At 55.2% G+C, this 21,181-nt stretch overlaps 1 protein-coding gene across 1 annotated transcript in view; it reads right to left on the bottom strand.

Moving 5' to 3' along the window:
• PODXL (podocalyxin like) overlaps nucleotides 1–20,362 on the bottom strand; it is a 53,759-nt gene extending 33,397 nt beyond the window's left edge. Inside the window, exon 1 of the mRNA XM_058724251.1 lies at nucleotides 19,656–20,362. Within this exon, the coding sequence (XP_058580234.1) occupies nucleotides 19,656–19,722 (67 nt within the window). The 5' untranslated portion in view covers nucleotides 19,723–20,362. The remainder of the gene's footprint in view (nucleotides 1–19,655) is intronic.
• Between the last annotated feature and the right edge of the window lie 819 nt (nucleotides 20,363–21,181).

Here is a 21,181-nt window from a genome sequence, read left to right as displayed (position 1 = left end):
ATGAGGGTGGGGCCCCCAGGGGGGGGGGTAATGTCCTTACACGAGGAAGGACACAGCTTCACCCCTCTTTGGCAAGTGAGGACACAAAATGTGGCCATCTACAAGCCAGGAAAAGGGCCCCCCGACCACGCTGCCACCCCAGTCTTGGATTTCCCAACCTCAGAACTGTGAGAAACAAATGTCTGATGCTTAGGCCACCCAGTCTGTGGTGTCTTACTGTTGCAAACCGAGTTAAGACCAGGGGCTCGGATGGAGGTTAACAGACCAGAAACAGCAGAAGAGCTGCCTCAACTGCCTAGGGAAGGCCAGGGCCGGCCGGCCCTCATCACCCCACTCAGGCTGAGTGGCCAGGCAGACGTGTGGCCACAGGTTCTGGTCCAGCCTCCCTGTCCCTCCCCGGGGCCCCCCACCCCGGCAGTTCTGCTGGCCCCACTATGAGCCTGCCTTCTTGGGGTCTCTGGACAGCAGGACAGCACCCCAGGGGGTTATCGGGCCTGGCTCCTCGGCACTGCCTCTCCCACAGGGGCGCAGAGCTGCCCCCTCAAGGGAGATAATTCCGGGCATTCTTCAAATCTAGAATTGTTCTGCCCTTATCAGCTTGCTTCAGCTGGCCTGCCCGACACTCGCTCCCAGGGTGGGGCCCCGTCTAGCTGTTTCCCTGGGCAGGAGAGGGCCGCCACTGTCCAACGTGGATGTCCCTCAGCAGTGGAGAAAGGCAGGCTTCCCTTGGGCACTCTCCTCCCTGAAGGGGAGGGCACATGGCCAGAGGACCTCATCCCACCTCTTCTTCCCCAAGCCAACAACTCTCCCTTCTCTCCTGTTCCCTGCACCAACAGTGTGGCCCAGAGCCTGCGGGTGGCCAGCTCCAGCCTACACACATCCCTGCCCTGTCCGACTGTGACCCTCTCCCTTCCCCTCCACGAAAGCAGTACGGGGTGATGGTTAAGAGCACGTACTCAGAGGGCCCCTGGGTGGCTCAGTAGGTGAGGCATCTGACTCTTAATTTCAGCTCAGGTCACAGTTTGGGAGCTGAAGCCCCGGCTCAGGCTCTACACTGAGAACATGGAGCCTGCTTGGGATTCATATTCATTCTCTCTCTCTCTCTCTCTCTCTCTCTCTCTCTCTCTCTCTCTCTCTCTCTGCCCCTCCCCTGCTCACACTCTCTTTCTCTCAAAAATAAATAAATAAACTTAAAAAAAAATCAATTTCAGGGCGCCTGGGTGGCTCAGTCAGTTAAGCATCTGCCTTTGGCTCAGGTCATGATCTCACAGTTTGTGAGTTCGAGCCCCGTGTCGGACTCTGTGCTGACAGATCAGAGTCTGGAGCCTGCTTTGGATTCTGTGTCTCCCTCTCTCTGCCCCTCCCTTGCTCACGCTCTGTCTCTCTCTCTAAAAATAAATAAACATTAAAAAAATTAAAAAAAAAAAAAGAAATGATTATACCCTCTGGGAGCCCGGAGTTACGCCCTCAGCCACAATCCCCTGGTTACAGAGCCACACCGTCCGCATGCCTCCCCCTCTGGGGGTGTTCACATCTCTACAGGCCTGGACACAGGGGAGGGTGGAGACGCAAGGCATCCTCGGACCCACTGGGTCTCTTCCAAGGTTTCCCAGGGCAGCACAGCCTCTTAGGAGAAGGGGCAGGGGAAGGTGACAGCATCAGGGTGGCTACGGTCAAGCAAATTCCCAGACAAGAGGAAGGGATAAGTGGGAATCTTCCTGCTCCAGGAAGTGTTTCCTCACCTCCTCAGAGAAGCCTGGGGGGGAACGAGAGCAGGGGTGAGGGAGGGAGGGGCTTTTCTGATGGCAGCCTCCAGTTCTGCCCTGACAGCAACCCCAGACCACAGCCTCACAGGGCAAGTCCGGGCAGCCTCAGGCTCCCTTCAGGGAGAGCTGTTTAAGGCTACATGGGCTCTGGGACCAGCGTCTGGCGTGAGAGCCCACGTGATGGGGGTGCACAGGGCACCAGGGGGGAGAGACGCTGGGTGTGCCTCTCTCAGGCCTGGGTTTCCTCCTCGGTGAACCGAAACTATACCCCTTCGGCCTCCTTCCCCATCCCACCCTGAGGGGTGTGTGTGAAGACGACAGAACCTGATAAGTGTCTGGCCCTTAAGAAGGTGGGGGACTTGGGGTGCCTGGGTGGCCTAGTCGGTTAAGCGTCCGACTTCAGCTCAGGTCATGGTCTCATGGTTCACGGGTCTCCGGCTCTGTGCTGACAGCTCAGAGCCTAGAGCCTGTCTCCCTCTCTCTCTGCCCCTCCCCTGCTCGTGCTCTCTTTCTCTCTCAAAAGTAAATAAACATTAAAAAAAAAAAAATGTTTTTTTAAAGGTGGGGAACTCACATATTAAAACGTCCTCATGCCAACCGAGGGCGGGGGGCTTTGATGTGGTAGCTCACTTAATGCTGAAAAACTCCGGAAGTTTCTGATAAGGAAGGGAGGTGAAAAAAGGTAACTGACCTGTTCAGCACCACAGCGACTGAGGGGTCAGGCGGCTTAGGCCCGCAGTCAGCCGAGGACCAGCTTTCTTCCCAGAGCACCCCGTGGTGCCGATTCGGGCGGCTTCTCAGCCTGGGGCCACTTACACTCCTCAGGCCTTGCTTTCCATTTGTGGAACGATGACGCCGTGACACACAGTAATGTGTAACAGGGGTTATTAGCAAGCTTTCTCTGCAAAGGGCTCGAGAGTAAATATTTTAGACCTTGCTTTAGGCCTCAACTGCACTGTAGCCACAAAATCCACCACAGGCAGTATGTGCGGTGCACGTGGCTGTGGCCGCGTCCCACTAAAACTGCAGGGACAAATGCAGGCACCTGAGCTGTAGTTTGCAGACCTCCCCCCCACCGCCCCGCCTCATGTGCGCAAGCCTCTGTGATTTCCCCGAAGGACCCAGTGAGGGCCACTTGTACCAGCAGACTATTAGAAACCACGGTGGCAAAAAGGTTTTGCAATTCATACCACAAGCAGAAACACCTAAACTGCTACCTACTCAAGTAATAGAAAAGGAGGACTTAAAAAATGCGAGAGCACCACAGTCCAGTAACAGACATCGGAGAGGGTCCCTACAGAGGGACCCCCGCCCCCGCTTCTTCCGCCCTGTTTGTTACCATTTACTCGCCGTATCGTGGGAGGGGCCTTGGCCAGTCTTCTCGCACCGGAACCTGTCGGGCACCCATCCCCAGCAGGCGCCTGCCGTGTTCCCAAGCTCGGGGCCGCCTAGTAACCGTACTCCCTTTGACCCTCATGGGAATGGCCAAGGTAGAAGTCGGCCAGCAGACACGCAGGTCGGTGCACCTAACGTGGTTTCCTTCCTGTTCCCCTCGAGGCTGGTTGCTCCTGGTCCACAGAGCCTCTCTCCCTGGGCCGCCCCTCCGAACTCTCTGGAAGCCTGGGGTTTGGGCTGCTGGCTTGGATCAGGAGATCCTCAGAGAACAGGCCCTCCTCCTGTATCTTAACAGTGTTTTAGTAAAGAATTACGTGTATTCGGGGCGCCTGGGTAGCTCAGTCGGTTGAGCAGCGACCGACTCTTGATTTCAGCTCACGGTTTGGGAGTTCAAGCCCCGCATCAGGATCTGAGCTGACAGCATGGAGTCTGCCTGGATTCTCGCTCTCCTTCTCTCTCTGCACCTCTCTGCTCGCGCTCTCTCTCTCTCAAAATGAATACAGGAACTTAAAAAGAATTACATACGTTCAGAGAACTGCAGCCATCACAAGTGTTGATGGAACACACCCCCATACCCGGACCACAGAACAGGACGCACGATCCTGGAAGCCCACCGTACTCCCTTCCAGTCACTCTCCATCCCCCAAGGGTAAGCTCTCATCCGACTTAAATACCCGGGCTAACTGTGTGTCTATCAATGGTATCCCACACTACTGACGTTTAGGTCTGGCTTCTTTCCCTTGGCATCTTATTTGCACGATTCATCCTTCCCACGGTGCGTCGCTGTGGACTGTTTGTTCTCTGTTGTGTGGACATCCCCCCATGTCTCACTCATTCCACTGCTGATGGGTGTTCGGGTGGCTCCCAGCACGGAGTCACTCTGCATGAACACTGCAGCTCCTGCCTTTGGGGGAACATCTGCCTGCCCTGCACACAGCTCCGTGCAGAGGCTGGGAGGCTGAGCTGCGTGGACAGGGCGGGGGGTGGTCCTCGGGAACCGGAATGCTTGCTAGCCCCAGGCCCCATTTCCTGAGCTTCCACATCCCGCACCCAGACGGAATCTCCAGCCACTCCACTCAGCTTGGTCGTCCCAGACCCACACCCTGACCGACTAGCTGTCACTCAGATCTGGCTTTCAGGGGCTCTGGGGCACTGTGCTCTCTCCTGCTTCCCTGGAGGACCAGCCTCAGGAGGCCTTCATTTCCAAAGGATTCACGGAGGGGTGGCTCCGATGACGTCGGCAGTCCCCCCTAATGACAATGAGAGGCCAGACTTGACTGCACACCACCACCCCACCCTCATCAGAAGCTCTCCAAGTGGGGGTCAGAGGGTGGAACCCCACCCCCATCCTGTACAGGACTGAGCTCCTCAGCAGGAAGCTTCTAAATACATTCTTTGGATTACTCATTATTCTAATTCTGTTGCTGGAGGCAGAGAGGTATGAGGAGAGCTTGGAATTCGGTCAACTGTGCCACCCAAGATTGTAGTCCTGCCTCTACCCCGAGCCCCTGCTGCCCCGGCCGGGTTCCTCCTTCCACCCACCCGGATGTCCCTGTCCCGGGCCCGCTACCGACCTCTGAGCCACCTGTCGACCTCTGAGCCACCTGTCGTTGCTATTCCTAATGAGGAGTGTGCACGTGCTGACCCCTGGAGGTTTGGGGCAGGTGTTTCAGGCTTGGTGTGAGGGCAGCCAGCCTGTCCAGGAAAGGGGCTGGGGCTCTTCCTGAGCTGGAAAGACAGGCTAACCTCCTTAAAACAATACCCTTCCCAGGGCCTCCTAATCCCTTCAGCTGCTGCAGACCATGTGAATCCTGATCTGTCTGACCAGGCAGCGTGCCCAGCAGCCGCCAACCCCCTGGCCTGGGCGCCGGCAGGGTGATGCCCAGCCAGCTGAGCTCGCCAGCTCCAGGAAGGGCTCCTGTACAAGGGTCAGGACAACAGGGCGGTGCTCCGGGGAGGAAATGCAGGGCCCTGTGGCCCATCTTTAGGATCAGATTCAAGGTCCCCGTGTGTGATGCACAAAAAGAGCGAGCCCTGGGGTGTGAACCCCAGGTCCTGTGTGAGCCTGAGGCGTCTGGAGCCTTGTCAGCCAAGGGAGAGAGAAATAGCTACCTTGGAACAAAATGAGCACTTAAAAAAATGTATAAGCTTTGGGGGGAAATGTCAAAATACCTCAAATCTGCAGAGGGGCAGGTCTGGCTGGATGGGAAGCCAGGCTGACAACCTTGCCAACACCCTCCTGCGTGCTGGACACACAAATGTGTGCACGCTAGGGCTGGGAACCGGTGGGGCACTGCGTGTCGCCCTGGGCTTGCGTCAGGTCTGAGACCACAGGACACAAGTATGTACTTCCTCCCTCCTCACGCAGTGGCATTTTCTACAAACCCCCCCCCCCATCCAAACCAGTTTATCGTATCACTCTTAAGCTTTTATCTTGCACTTACTGAGGCCTTATCATTCGGGCCAGACACTGAACTGAGAGCTCTGCATGCGTCTCCCACGCTCTGTGGGAAGGTCCCACCGTTGTGCTCTTTGCAGAGCAGACTGGGGACTGGCTATGGGGCAGTGGGGGCAAGAGCAGATCCAGCCCCGGCTGTCCACAGGAGGCGAGCGCCCATGACAATGAACCACCACGGCTCGCGCATGCCTCATCAACTTTGCAACTGACCACACCGCTTCCCCCGGGGCACCTACTGTTCTCTAAACCCTCGGGCACACGCAGGCTTCCGGCCAAAGCCTGCGCACACTCAGAATCCAACTCTTCCCTCGGTGGTCAGTTCAAAGACAACCTTGGTAAATGTTTTTCTGAGGGAGCACGCTGTCGTTCCCACGCCACCTTCCCGGTCCCGAAGCCATGAAAATAACCAGATGCGTACCGGTTTCTCCACCGCCCTTGGAAACCTCCACCAGGGACCAGTCTCCGCTCCAGGCTGAAAACAAACAAGGGCCAGAAGCCAGAGGGAAGTCCCAAATAGAAGGTGAGATAGTGGGCTCTATGAGCCGAATGAGAAAGTTCTGTGAAATGGGGCCTGCGAACTTCCCCGGGAATGACCAGTTTCCGCCTGCTGGAAGCTGAAGGTTAAGGCAGCAAGCACAGCCTTCCAAATTTCCAAACTTTTTTTTTTCTGTCCTGGAGAGAATTCTCCCCTTCCAGGAATAACACCTGCATCCTTCTTGCTGCAGAATAATCCATGTTAGTACACGTTCCCTAGGCGAAATGTGTGTGTGCTGGGGTGAGGGGAGCTAAGGCTCAGGTTAGCTGGCTCCCCACCCGAAACCCCACTTACTCTGCAAAGCAAGTTAAAAATAAAGCCAAGGCACGCCTGGGTGGCTCAGTCACTTAAGTGTCCGACTCTTGATTTCAGCTCAGGTCGTGATCTCAGGGTCCTGAGATCGAGCCCTGCGTTGGAGCTTAAGATTCTCTCTCCCACTCCCTTTGCCCCTACCCCACTTGCATCCTCCCTCCCCCCCAAGTAAAATTTTAAAAAACAATTTAAAAAAAAGTCTAAACTCCATCACCCAAGACTATGCTTGGCCCTAAGAAAAGGGGAAAAACAGGACTACTCCCCTGTTAAGCTCAAAATCTAGACTTCTTTGGTGTTTAAAGACAAAGGAGGTCCGCTTGCCTGTGGGGAAGTAGGGATCTGGTAGGAGTATTGCTTAAAGAGAAACAAACAAACCTCATAAATGAATACAGCTAAACAATTGAGGGCTGGCTCTCTTGTTCCCCCCCCCCCACTCCCGCCAAGGCCGGTGGTGGGGGGAAAGTTAAAAGCCTCGTTCCTTTTAAACAAAGCCAAGTTGTCCCCCAGCGTTTGAGATGTTAGAGCTCGTCAAGGAAGCGGGGTTTCCTACGGGAGCCGCCTTGGGAAGTGAATCAAGAATCCCAGGGCCAGCCTGCTTGGAGCCAGGTGTCCAAGCAGCTGAAAATTCATCCCCTAAAAGTAGTCAAGGGGGCTTACATCAGAGGGGGGACGGAAGGTGCGCACACACGGTGATTTCACGGCTCTTCTTTTCAGAAGAAACTTCGAGCAAAATGGAATGTTTCCCTCTGAAACTTCCCAGGGCAGGAAAGAGGGTCAAGGCTTTGCTTAGGTCACACAAGATTGACACTAAAGTCAGACTTGGGGCTCCTGAATGGGTGGAGGCAGGGGAAGAACCATCCCCTACGCCTTGGCCTCCCATGCTCCCATCTCCCCTTTCTTTCTCCACGCTCTTTATTGTGTTAGGAGTCTTGCTACCATGCAAGGGGTACAGATGGCCAGGCCAAGTTCATCTGGCCGCTCCCAGGCCCAGAGCACTAAGTCATACCTAAGTTGGAAGGAGCTAGCTGGAACCTCAAGACTTCGAGACTTAGGTCGTGGCTGGGTAATTCACCACCATCCTCCCACCTGGGATGTCCCGTCTGGAAAACGGGTGCAATCCTCTGGAGTGTGGCACAACCCAAGGCCACAGGACTTTGGAGATACTAGCCCCCAGAGACTGTTGCCTTTCTCGTCCTCCCTTACAGACTGGTCTTTGCTTTTACAGTAATGACATCATGCCTAAAGATGCAACCGGAAAAGGAGCTGATGTCCACCCCTCCGCTGAGGAAGCAGCTGGGGAAGCAGGGGCCAGAGAGGCAGTGAGCTACCGAGCAGTCAGGGCCAACATGTGGCTGAGTCCACCGCCCTGCATAACTGGCGGCTGGGCACAGCCCCTTATCCACAGATGAGAAAACTGAGGCCCACCGGGAGGACTCCCGGCCCCGGAGGGAGGGAGCATCTTGCTCTTACAAACCTGTTTTCTTTTTTTCCCTGCCCTTTATTCAACACCTAACACAGGACCCTCCTGGGTATCTGCCCTATGCCTGCCGTCACCCCCCATACACACAGACACACTTAGTACACCAAAGCTTAATTAACAGGAGGCGCTGGGGCAGCTACAGCTGGTGTGATGTCGTGACTGCCCGAGAGAGCTCATGGAATTCAGAGATGTGATATTGTGCGGTCAGGACCAGGCTTCCAGATTCTCCCCGGGGCCTGGGAGGAAAGCCAAAGTGTTTTTCCAGCCAAGTACAACCTCCCGGGATGCCAAGGGGAGAATGAGAGCCTGTGGACAAGCTCCCACCCTGCCTCTCCCCAGGAGCCAGCTGTCGACAGCACGTGCCCTCCAGTGTCCACTGTGGCCACTGAGAAGCTGAAAACGAGGATGAGCTCAGGGTGAGAAGTAGTTCCGTGTGGGGCTCCGGGGTCTCCGGATGCGGTGGCCTGGCCAGGAGAAGGGGGGCATGCTGGGGACTGGGCTCATAGCGCGGGACTGCCGCGCGCAGGGACGGGCTGAGACCCAGACGCGCTCTACTCAGCAGCGCCCCCTACACCTGGGGTGTGGAGCTACATGTGCCTGAGCGAGGGGACCCCGCGCTCACCGACCCGCCACTTGGGAGGATGTATGATGTGCTGGCAGCAGCTCGAAAAGCACGGGCAAGCCGGTGATTCCATCCAACGAGTCACCCCCTTTCCACCATTTGGCTCCCTGGCTCCCAGAAAAATGACAGCCCGAAGGTGGAGGAGCTCGGCGTTACCCAGGGCTGAGGACAAAGCCCCAGCACCACTGCCTCGGGTGAGCCACCAGGGCAGTGCTGGCTGGCAGAACAGCCTTGGGAACCCCCTTCTCCAAGCCCCTGGGACAGGGGGACAGCCTCAGACTGGATTTAAAACAGAAACCGTGATGTTGTCAAGAACAGGGACTCAAAGCAGTAGGAGCAGAGGCACAACAGGAAAAAAAGCAGCCAGAATCAACCAGCAAGCCACGTCTGCCCCCATCTGAGTGGAAAGATCAAACGTCAAAAACACACCCACCCACAATTTTCGTAATAATGCCTTCAACTCCTACCTGAGAAACAACACCGTTATTAAGCACCCATGCAGGGCCACTGGCCTGGGATGGAACCTGTTCCCTACACTGACTCTGGTACAAGCAGCCTTTATTCTGGCCACAAGCTTCCATGTGGTTTCCTACAAATCCCCTCAGGAAGGAGGGCGCTGTCAGGCTGCATTTCCCTTTCCAGAAGGTCCTGCTTAGCAAAGCTCCAGACTGGACGCACACACCCAGTGGTCCGGTCTTTACATAGGACTGCGTGGGTTCTAGCCCTGAGTCACATATCCCTGGATACCTCTCAGTCCTGGGCAAACTGGGGCAGGCGGTCCCTCTATCTTCATATCCGTATTTCCCCCCACCAGATGTTCGTGGATGTTCTAAAAAGGAGGAGGAAAGGGGCACCTGGGTGGCTCAGTCGGTTGAGCGTCCGACTTCGGCTCAGGTCATGATCTCGCGGTCCGTGAGTTTGAGCCCCGCATCGGGCTCTGTGCTGACGGCTCAGAGCCTGGAGTCTGCTTCGGATTCTGTGTCTCCCTCTCTCTCTCACCCTCCCCCATTCATGCTCTGTCTCTGTCTCAAAAATATATAAACAAAAAAAAAGAAAAAGGAGGAGGAAAGGTTGTTTCCACGGTTAAAGTACATTTGGAGGACGCTGAATTAAGCAAAGGCTATTCGGTAAGGGGCATCTGGGAGCATTTAAGATCCTAACAGGCACTGACTTTCCACGAAGGGGAATCGAGTCGGCAGCCTTTTCCAAACCTTTTGGATCATGCGTCTCTTTTACTCACGACAAACTTTCTATTCATTTATCAAACATTTACTGGGAGCAGAACTCTTACTATCTTGAGGACTACTGGTGTTCTCTTTGGGCACAGTTTGAGACCCAGCTTATTCTACCGACTTAAAAGTAAAAAACAAGACCAAAGGAAAAAAAGTGGGGTGCTAGCCCTGATTTACCGTAGGGGTAAAGTGAGGCACAAGGGCACCAGCCCCTGGGGATTACGGTGCAGAAAGTCAAATGCAGCTCGGTGAGTAGTTTCTATCTTCCTCCCACTTCTCACCTCCGGGAGGAGATACTCAGTTCCCTGGTTTATATTTGCTGCTGGATTGCTTCCCCTCCTCCCTGAAGGGGAGTGCAGATTGGCTATAGAGACCTTCACCAGGTTTCGCTGCCCGGCTCGGATGGTGCCACAGTGAATTTGGTGCTAGAGTCAGGGAGGGTTGGAGGAGGAGGAAGGAAGCTATTTAGAGGGTGATACTCAGATCTGTGGCCTGCACAGGGGCAGTGGAGAAAGAACAGCCAGAGGGACACCGATCCAGAAAAAAAAGCAGTAGGATGTGACCCTCCATTTCACAGCGTGATGGCCAGAACCTCAGGGGCTCCAGGATCAGGGCCTTGGTGGCTTCAGGAAAACCCGTCTGACTTGTAGCCTAAGGGGAAAGGGCAGCGTCCCTGAGAAATGGAGTGGGAAGCACCAGGTGGGAAGCAGGAACTGGGAGGCAGGGAGGGGGGGTGGACATTGCAGCCCCTTCCTGGGAGTGCGGCTTACCACAGCCTCAGAACCGGGGCCCTCGTCCTGAAGGGCCTGGCTGTGGGACAGTGAATAAATGGGCAAAAGCTTAGCGCAGAGAGGTCATGGCACACGCTGGGGGATGGAGAGGGGGGAACAGGTCTGCTTCATCATATCGCACGCTGGGCTAGACCTAAAGCCAGTAAAAGACGTAAAACCAAACTGCGTCAGGCACACCACCAGTGTGTAACCCACACTTGCAGAGGAAGGCATTATACCTATTTCACAGCCAGGGAAACGGAGGCCAAGGAACAAGTCTGAAACCGCAAGGCCAGCAAGTGCCAAAGCCCAGGCTAAACGCCACGCTTCTAACTTCAAATCCTGGCACATCATGCCGAGAGATTTCAGTGTTTCTTCTCCTTGACAGCAGAATTTTTCTCAGAGGAATTCTTATGTGGAGACCTACCCTACAGAACAGATACAAACGGAGATGCGCAAAGTGGGGTGGGATGAAAAGTCCGCCCCCAAATTGGCCTTCTCTTAGCTTTCCTCTCTAGGTGTGTACCCCAACCTCTCGGTGGCCCCCACGACAGCTCCATAGAGTACCTCCACCAGTTTGGAAAGCCACCGGCCTCCAGCTGGTGCTCTCAGGAGTGTCCATGGACCAAATATTTATTTTTATTTTTTTAATCTCTTCTAATGTTTATTTATTTTTGAGAAACGGCCCGAGCAGTGGAGGGGTAGAGAGAGAGGAAGACAGAATCCAAAACAGGCTCCAGGCTCTGAGCTGTCAGCACGACACGGGGCCTGACACGGGGCTCCAACCCACAAACTGAGATCGTGACCTAAGCCAAAGTCGGACACTTAACCGATGGAGCCACCCAGGTGCCCCATGGACCAAACATTTAAGACAGTACTTCCCTCGGCCCCATACTTGCCCCTGCTGAGCCAGGAAGGGGAGGATAGGGTGTAGAAATACTTCTTTGCCATTCAAAGGGCAGTGGGAGAAAGTAGGTCCCCCAGGGGCAACCCTGGAGGAAGCCCTGGTCATCGGCGGTCCCCGGGACACTAGTGCAGCTCAAGGCGAGGGGGCTTGCGTGGGAGGGAGCTGGGTTTCTTTGCACATTACAAGGAAACCCTCCATCAGTACACCAACACGCTGGAGCCACCAAAAAGACAACAGATAAGCTGAAAATGGCTCAGCCAGAGCGGGGGCAAGGCCTTTGGCCATGGCGGACAACTACTTGGGTTTCACGCAAGCAGAGCTGATCTGATTGGCAAGACGAGGTTTGAGGGCAGCTGCAGAGAAACCCAAGGTTTTCAGGGACTTAGCCTGTGGTAGTATTTGCCAGTGACCTACTCCGATATCCATTCTTTCTGACTTCTTTATCACTGAACCACTGGTTTTTGCTTAGGCATATATATGGGTACCTGAAATAACAAATACTCTTCCCTAATCAAAGTATTCTTCCCTGCTTCCCTTGCAGCTAGGTGTGGCCAAGGACCAAGTTCTGTTCAACAAATGTAACTAAAGTGTTGTGTGTGGTTTCTGGCAGGCGCCCTCGAAAGAGGAGCCACAGGCTTCTTGTTCTTTTCTCCTGATAGCTGAGCCCCAGGAGCCATCTTGGACCATGAGGCAGCATGCTGATGATGGCAGAACAGACCGCCATCCCAGCGCTCTGAACTTCTCTCACGTGAGTGACAGACCACTTCCGTCTTGGTCAGTCCACTGTTTTTTTTTTTTTTTTTAAATTTTTTTTTCAACATTTTTTATTTATTTTTGGGACAGAGAGAGACAGAGCATGAACGGGGGAGGGGCAGAGAGAGAGGGAGACACAGAATCGGAAACAGGCTCCAGGCTCCGAGCCATCAGCCCAGAGCCTGACGCGGGGCTCGAACTCACGGACCGCGAGATCGTGACCTGGCTGAAGTCGGACGCTTAACCGACTGCGCCACCCAGGCGCCCCAGTCCACTGTTTTTTAGTTGCTAAGAGCAGCCAAATTAAGTTTTAACAACCAGCAGCCCTAACCTTCAACAGAAGGGTCCTCTGGGGGCGGGGAGGTGGCCAGAAGCAGCTATGAGGCGGTTGCACCTCCCCCAGCACCCCTGCCTTCAGGAGTCCCGCTCCACCTTCGTGCCCAGGCAACCATCCCTCCCACGTCCCGGGCTGGTCTCACCGGCCACCTGCCTCTCTTCTTCTGGAACCAGGTTAGAGCCTTGCAAGTGGACGGCTCAGAACTCGCAGACAAGACTTTGGGTTCTAAGCCAGCTCGGCCACTCACTCACTCATTCATTCAGCAAACAGTTATTGAGTATCTACTATTTCCCAGGTACTGTTCCAGGTACTGGGGCTACAGCAATGAACAACAGAAGACCTTGCCCTCATGGAACTTATAGTCTACTCAAGAGAGAGACACACAAAGGCAGAAACGAGCATGCATCAGGTGATAAGCGCTATGGAGAAAATACACTGAGTAAGGAGAGGAGGGCGTGTTATGCAAGCAGCCCGGAAGCTCTCTCTGAGACGGTGGCTAACAGAAATGAGGGAGTGAGGCACGTGGATATTTGGGGGAAAAGCTGTTTATGTCACCTACTCCAAGTCCTCAGTGCTATGCCTCAGTTTCCCCTCTCTGGAATGGTTTGTGAGACAAAAGCCATCCCAAGACAACCTCGTGCTATCCTGGCTGAAGACTGTGGCTCCAGAGAGGATGTTCAAAGCCAAGTCGGCATGGGAATCAGACTGGATGGGGACAGAGGGTCCCCTTGGACAGCACTCCATAAATTTCAGGTAAGAAGGGGTGTGAGGCCTGCAAAGTGCCCCTCTCACCAGGGCTGGTCTCCCCAGTGTCCCTTCTACGTTGACCTGGGTCAGAGCGCTAAAAGGTTCGAGACCAGACAGTTTGGGCTCCTGGTCAGCCCATGTGTCTCCCAGCACCCCAACCTGGGGCTGCATGGCAAGCCTCAGTCAGCCATTCGTCAGAATTCTCTTCCCCCTGGGCTGAGGCACACGGCCTTCCGGCCATGACAATTGGCGGACAGGGTGCCACCCTGCGCCCTGGCCGCAGGGAAGTGCGAGGTGGCTGACCCGAGGGGGATAAGGCTACAAAGGAAGAGAGGGTGGCGGTGGTTTGTCAGGGAAAGGGGTGGGGACAGAGGGAGGATGGATGGCCAGGAGGCCAAGCAAAGCTGAGGGTCTGCGCCAGCCATTACTATCGTGGTACGGGGTGAGACCACAGTCCAGAGCCAATACCAGGGCTTGGGGTGGGGGGCATGTGAGGAGGGCTGAATTTGTGCACCAGATATCCAACAAGCACCCCACTCATTCGTTCCAGACTCTGGCTGGATGCTACAGTCACTACTGGGGCTCACAGGCAATGGGAGACAGACATGTACAGAGTGACCAGCATGGTGGCCCGCACTGTGACATGACATGACAGGGAAAACCTTTGGAGAGCCTAACTCCTGGGGAATAAAGTAGCTCCAACTCTCAACACACCCTGAAGGCGGAGGGATGGGGAGAGTCTGGGCACAGTATAATGTTTTCACCTTCACGAAACCCTTTCTAGAAAGGGTTCTAATGAGTTTCTCCAGTGCCCGAGAGGGAATTAGCACAGAAAGGCTCAGTCCCATTCTTACATTCTATGGCTGCACATGCATCTCACTGGGAGTCACTAGGACTTGGCCAAGTGAACCCACTCCCTGGTCTGCGTTCCCTCATCTGAAAAACGTGTGGGTGCAGAAGATGATTTCCGGAAGGCTTCCCAGCTCTAGGATTCTGTGTTCTGTGATTTTCTAGGTTATTTAGAAGCAGCGTGGAAATTACCGTTTGCCAGTTGAATTCTATTTTGAACAGCCTACTTGTAGCAATCTAATGGTAAATGCTACTGCAAATATGAAGAGGCTCCTTGCAATGGATCTTCTGTGGAGATTCTCTTGAAGGCTTTCCTTAAGAGAATACCTACAGGGGCGCCTGGGTGGCTCGGCTGGTTCAGCATCCGACTCTTGATTTTGGCTCAGGTCATGATCTCACTAGCACGGAGCCCGTGTCGGGCTCCACACTCGGCATGGAGCCTGCTTAAGATTCTCTCGGAAGGAAGGAAGGAAGGAAGAAAAGAGAGAAAGAGAGACAGAGAGAGAGAGAGAGAGAGAGAGAGAGAGAATACCTACAGTCACGAGGCTTGTATGGCCCAGAGTCATAAACCTAGATCTGCAACCTTGTTTGACAAGACCCATGACAAGAGAAACTCTATGCAAATTCACCTGTGTTCCTGGGAACAGAATGTGAGGGAAAACCCACCAACTGAGCTCCCGGCCCTGCATCATACCTTAAAGCACAAATAGGAAGTGAGCCCAGAGCTGAGGGATGAGCTCCCTGGCCTCTAGGTCTGAGGAAGTCTCTAGGCAGGCTGGGGCTGCTGAGCGGGGGATGGGCAGAAGAGGGTCACTCTCTCTCTGGCACGGAGCTTCCACTGAGCAAACTTGCAGAGGGCTCCCGGAGCCTCTGCACCAAGGATGTGAAGAAACAATCTCACTAGGGTAGGACCATCTAAATCCCGACCCCCCTCCCAAGAAGTGCGGTGAGCTGTCCACAGGGCTCCTCCCACTTCCCTTAGGAGTGGAGGGCCTTGAGCTAAGCTTGGCCAAGCTGTCCCCACAGCAGCCACTGGTCAGGTCCTGGATCCCCAGCCCCGAAGCCCCAACCCTCAGCAGTCACTCCTGCCAGTTCCGGCTGCTGCAGAAAGAGCTCACTGGCCAGCATCATTGCCCAGGATGTGAGCTGGGCTACGGCTTCCCTTTCCAAGAGCCTGAAACCAGGGCCTAGGCCCCGGCTCCCCTCAGTTGAAAGGTGCAGATAAAATTTTGAGCAACTGCTCAGTGCCCATTGCTGCTTGGGGCCCTGGACGGAGAGATAAATGTGCTGTGGCCCCTACCCCGGAGGGGCTCCCTACAGGCTGCGAGAGACCCAAACAGACCACGGAACATAATTTGTGTCCATCTAGAAACCAGGGAAGGCTTCTTGGCAGAGATGATACCTGAGGACAGGTGTAAACCAGGGTTAAATCTCTAGTCTTCCCTGCTCAGAGGAATTCGAATCAGGTGGGAGCCTTTTCCTCTCTCAGCTTCCCAAGGGCAGAGGTATCAAACCCCACCCAGCAGGAGCCCCTCCTCTCCCTTCAAACATGGATGCCTGAGGAAAAGGCAGATGTGGCTCAGAATCCGTGCCTCTGCCCCACCTCTGTGCCCTGCTGCCTGCCAGAGGACACCCCTCCAACACGTGCCTCCCCCCTGCCCCTCCTCGGGGGTGGAGGGGGAGAGCACACCCCACAGCTTGGGCAAAGCTACCACCTGGTGCCTTTGTGACCCCTACCGCTCCCCTTCGCCCCTCACCTGTTGAGCCCAGTCTGCTCCCAACCCCCAAGGCTTGCTCCCTCTTGCCTCAGAGCCATGCCCAAAGCAGGACCATGCTTGGAATATCTACCATGCCCTGACCTTAGAACTTTCCCCCCGGGCTCTGAAAACTCACCTCCTCCCCATGGCCTTCCTGCGGCTCTCCCCACCTCAAGAACCCATACGTATCATGACCCCTAGCCCGTGTCTCCTCTCCAGCGGCAATTCATTCAGCCCCACCTAGCCCACCCCACCGTGACTCTTTTTATCTTAAAACCCCTGTATAAACTCCCACCTCCTTCAGGAAGCTTTGCCTAGGTCACCCCTACCCACACCTTACCACTTCGTTTCCACGTGCCTCCTTTTCCCACACCTTATGGCACTAAGGCTGCAGTCTTTGCAACCACCTACCAATTGATTCCCACAGACATTAGCAGAATCCTGACACTCAGCTGCCTCAGACCAATCAAGTTCTCAGTTAATATGCTTGAGTAATCATCACAGCCAGGATTTATTAAGCTCCGACCTCGAGTAGTTGGGCACACTGTCAAGCTCATTCTATGTTATCGCCCACCTTCAGGGCAACCTGCAAGATAGCTTTATCATTTTACAGCTGAGGAAACCGAGGCTCAAAGAGGTTCACTATTTTGTCTATGGTCTCCGGGGGTCTGTTTGACCCACAATCTGTTTGTTTTCTTTTTCTTTCTTTCTTTCTTTCTTTCTTTCTTTCTTTCTTTCTTTCTTTCTTTCTTTCTTTCTTTCTCTCTCTCTCTCTCTCTCTCTCTCTCTCTCTCTCTCTCTCTCTCTTTCTTTCTTTCTTTCTTAACGTTTATGTAACTTTGAGAGACGGGGCAGTGGGGGCGGGGAGGGGCACAGAGACAGAGGACCCGAAGCAGGCTCTGAGCGGACAGCAGAGAGCCTAACGCGGGGCTCCAATTCATGAACTGCAAGATCATGACCCGAGCTGAAGTCGCATGCTTAACCAACCGAGCCACCCAGGTGCCCCTGAGTGTTTTCCACCACACCAAGCTGCCTCTCCCTCTCCAGGATTCACCCATGGAATGACTCGATCAGATTGATAGTATGACTCAGCTGGCAGATAACGGGCCAGAAAACCCCAGAAATGTTATATAACATGAAACTAGAGGTGCCCTCTGCTCTTTTATTCTATCTTATAGATAAGGGAACTGAGGCCCGTTCGTACAGCTCGCCATGTGGTTCCACTAAATGAGTATCAAACCAAAAGTACTGAAAAAAAAAAAAACAAAAACAAAAAAACCCAAAAGTACTGAAAAGGAGTCTAATGGACTGTCAGGCCCCTGGATTTAATGCTGCTTATGCTGTAGGCTGTGTGACTTCCCTGTTAATGAAAAGGTAAGCTCTCAGGGGACCTGGGTGGGGTAATTCCTTTGTGGAGGAGACTCACTATAATCCTGTATTGTTTAGAATCGCATCAAGGTATTCCAACGGCGTCGGGGGGCGTCGGGGGTTACACGATCCTTGGTGACTGCAGCCCAGGCGGCCACACCTTTGGAAGGGCAGAGATGGAACAGTCCTTACCGAGTCCCTATAGGAGGGTATGAAATTCAGCGCAGCCATTGAACACCACACCTGCACCCCTCAGCCTTTTCTGCCTCAAGGTATGAAAAATAATAATAAGGGCGCCTGGATGGCTCAGTCGAGTGTCCAACTCTTGATTACGGCTTGGGTCGTGATCTCATGGTTCCTGATTTCCAGGCTCTGAATGGACAGTGCGGAGCCTGCTTGGGATTCTCTCCCTCTCTCTCTTCTTCTCTCTTTGCCCCTCCCCCGTTCTCATGCACTCTCTCAAAATAAATAAATAAACTTTACTGCTACTACTGTAATAATCCCTTGTGCTTTACATGTTTCAAAGTACTTCCTTTTATCCCTTTATTATATATGGCACTAGCATTTTAGGGATTGGGCACTGGGGGCTTGGAAAGGCCCAGAGACTTGCTGGGGAGGGGGGGATGGGAGTATGGTCCTGTTCACCAAACTTGTTTAACATGTATCAAGCTCCCACCACGTGCCTTGCCCTGTGCTAGGCTTGAGGAGGGCTTCCTGAAAGAGGCAGTTTCTGGGCAGTGCCCAGATGCTGGGGAAGGCAATCCCAGCCTTGAAGCCAGCAGCAAGCTGGGCTTCGAGCTTTCCCCTGGGTGGCTCTGGAGCATTTCTTAGTGCACAACAGCCCCCAGCCTCTCCTCACAGCTCAGTCTCTAGGCTCTGGAGCACCAGAAACTAGCCTATCCCTCCTGACACAACCCATCTCCCTTCTAGGTGGTGCTAAGAAGCTCGCTCCAAAAAGGTGCACGTCAAGACCCATGCTGAAGTCTGGCTGCTCTTAGAGCAGGGCTCAGGAGTGGCCACACTCCAGCATCTTCTCGGCCCTGTAGGTTGTACAAATCCAAGGTGACGGTCACCCTCAGAGCTGTTCAGACCAGTCTTCACACCACAAAATACCCTTTGGGGGCACAACACCTTTGCCCACTGACCGTGCCCTTTCCTTTTTACAGGCCAAGCTGGTGGAGCCTCAGGGCCACGGACCACAGAGTGGTCACACCTGTTTGCCCTCTGAGAGCAGTGTGCTCACACCTGTTTGCCCTCTGAGAACCAGCCCCGGACCACGAACGGTTCCATGCAGTGCAGAGAACAGGCTGTACAGCCATTCCCTCCCACTCTGCCCTAAGAGTTCAGCCCCAAATGCCAGTGCCTGCCAGCAGCAAGGTCCCTTCCCTCTCTGGGCTGTCACCAAAGTCTTCCTGGCCCTACCTAGGGTAGGAGCGCCACCCCCAGTCTTTCTCGAGGCAGACATGTGCTCAGGCGGGTCACAAAGAAATTCATCTCTTTCCTGGGGCCGAGCCTCCAGCTGTTCTCAGGGGCCTTGGGACACTTTCTTGGAGGAGTCTGCAGCCACCCGTCTCCCCCAAAGGATAACATTTCACCTTGAGAAAAAAATAGGAGGGCTGTTTCTAAGGTGCATCCAAGCTTGTTCCAGGAGACAAGTTCCTGTTTATAAAAGGGAGGGGGGTGTCTCACCTTCCTGGCCATGGCCAAGAAGGGAGCAGTTCCTTTGGTGGCAAAGGAGACAGGGGTCCTACTCAGCTAGGTGACTCTGAGACTGTGGAAGGTCCACTTACTCCCCTTGTACCTATCCCAACACAGGCTCAGGTGGGCTGAACTGCACACACTGCTCAAAAAAAAACCTCTCTGCAAACGCAGAAGACAGCCGCCTGAGCTGTTACTGGAGGCTTGTCACCTGCTTCAGGGACTTCCGCGTGAGCTTCCAGCCTGCTGTTTTGCTGGAATCATCGACTACACAATACCGTTGCTCATCCCCTCCAAAAACGGAGAGAAAGAGTGACCAGACCTGGGGGGGAGATCCCGCGAAAACGTTGAGCCTCGCCATGCCCCAACTCCCCGCTCTATTTGCCCGCAAACCCATTTAGGGTTGTCGCCCCTCGGTTTGCCCCAGCACAATCCACAATCCACCGCCCACTCCACCCGAATGGAGACCAGGGACGATCCGCGCTCCCGCCCGGCACCTGCAGTGTTCGCGGGTTCGGAAGGGACGTGAATGGTTCAAGGTCAGGGCTCCGCGTGTGCCCCCAGCGAAAGGCGAGCACAGGGGCTGCTCCAGGTCGCGCCACGAGGTGCGGCCCGGCCGGGAGCGCACCCGCACGGTGGGGTCCCAGCGGAGTCCGGGCCACCACTCACCATCAGAGAGCGACCGCGGCGGCAGCAGCAGCAGCAGCAGCGCGCAGAGCGCCAGCGCGGAGCGCATCGTGTCCTGGCCTCGGGCCGGGAGCAGGTGGCTGCGGGTGCGAGCGTCCGAACAGCGAGAGCGTGGGCGCCGCTCAGGGAGGCCCGGCTGTGGCTCCGGCGGCCGGGTGATGACCCGGGGCTCCCGAGTCGCGCTCCAGCGGCCCCTCCTCGCGACCGCTGCGGCAGAGCTGGACTGAGGCGCGGAGCCAGGCGGCGGAGGAGCGGCGGGTGGCTGCGTCGCGGGCGGTGTCTGGGCGGCTGGGCCAGGCCGGCGGCTGCGGCGACTCCCGTCCCGTCCGCGCCGGCCCCCGGCCCCGCCCCCTCCTCCTCCCCTCCTCTCCCTACCCTCCCCCGCCCCGCCGCCCAGGAGCGCGCGGGCGGCTGCAGTGGGGCAGGCGGGGCGGGGCGGGCGCTGGGCCGGGAACAATGAGCAGAGGAGGAAACTCCGCCCGGGAGCGCGGCGGGCGGGGGAGCGCGGGCTGGCGGCGGGCTCCGGGCTAGCGGCCCCCCGGCGGGCGGGGTGGTGAATGTGTGTGCGCGGGGCGGCTGGGCCGCTCCTGACGCCGGACGGCTCCTCGCCCGCTGGTGAGCTCGCCCTGGCACACAGGCGTCGCCCGCAGTGCTTCTGAGGGGGTCCGGAGGGACCCCCGACACCGCCAGGGCCCTCGCACGCCCAAATCCGGAGCGTGGCGACCCCCAGCCTCGTGCGTGCGCTAAGGATCTTTCGAGGCCTCCGGGCTGCAGAGCACGGTGCTCCAACTCCCGAGAAGCGAGTCTCCCAGCTGCCAGGTGCAACTCACCTGCGGGCGGGCCCGCGGGCCGCACCACTTCCGAGCGAGTCTACGCTGCAGTGTGCACTGAGCAAGCTGGGCTAACTAGTTGCTTAATCTCTCCAAGCCTAGTTCCTCACCTGTGAAATTGAGGTGACGGTACAAAAAAAAAAAAAAAAAAAAAAGGACTTTTTGGGGGATTAATATGTGTCCGTCTGTGTTCTCAGAGCTTTGCCCCTATTATTTCATTTACTCTTTACAGCAGCCATATTTTTAGCCTCATTTTGCAGAGGGAATTGAGTCAAGAAGAGTTTAAGAAACTTGCTCAAGATCCAGTAAGTGGTTAAGTGGCATACCCGCCTCTGAGAGTAGGTTGGAGAAATCCTTTGCACAGTGCCTGGCAAATAGTAACTGCTCAATAAGTATTAGCTATTATTCTTATTCTCGGTGTGTAAAGAACAGCAATAAAGATTTAGGGCTCTGGGGTCAAACCCGATTTGGGCTCCTAATCCAGCTGTGGCCATCTAATTAGTAGCTAAAACCCTAAGCAAGGTACTCTTGGTACCTCAGGTTTTTTGCATCTGTAATATACGGACACCACGGCCCACCTCAGAGGCTTGCTATGAGATTTAATCCGGAACGAGCCGTTAGCCCTGGGCCGGGAACACAGAATGAAGCGGCCCGCATTTGAAGAGAAGGTGAGAGAAA

The sequence above is a fragment of the Neofelis nebulosa genome, chromosome 4, assembly GCF_028018385.1.
Source record: "Neofelis nebulosa isolate mNeoNeb1 chromosome 4, mNeoNeb1.pri, whole genome shotgun sequence".
Classification (NCBI taxonomy): Eukaryota; Metazoa; Chordata; class Mammalia; order Carnivora; family Felidae; genus Neofelis; species Neofelis nebulosa.
The sequence above is the reverse complement of the archived record's forward strand: the minus strand, read 5'-3'. Positions and strand labels throughout refer to the sequence as shown.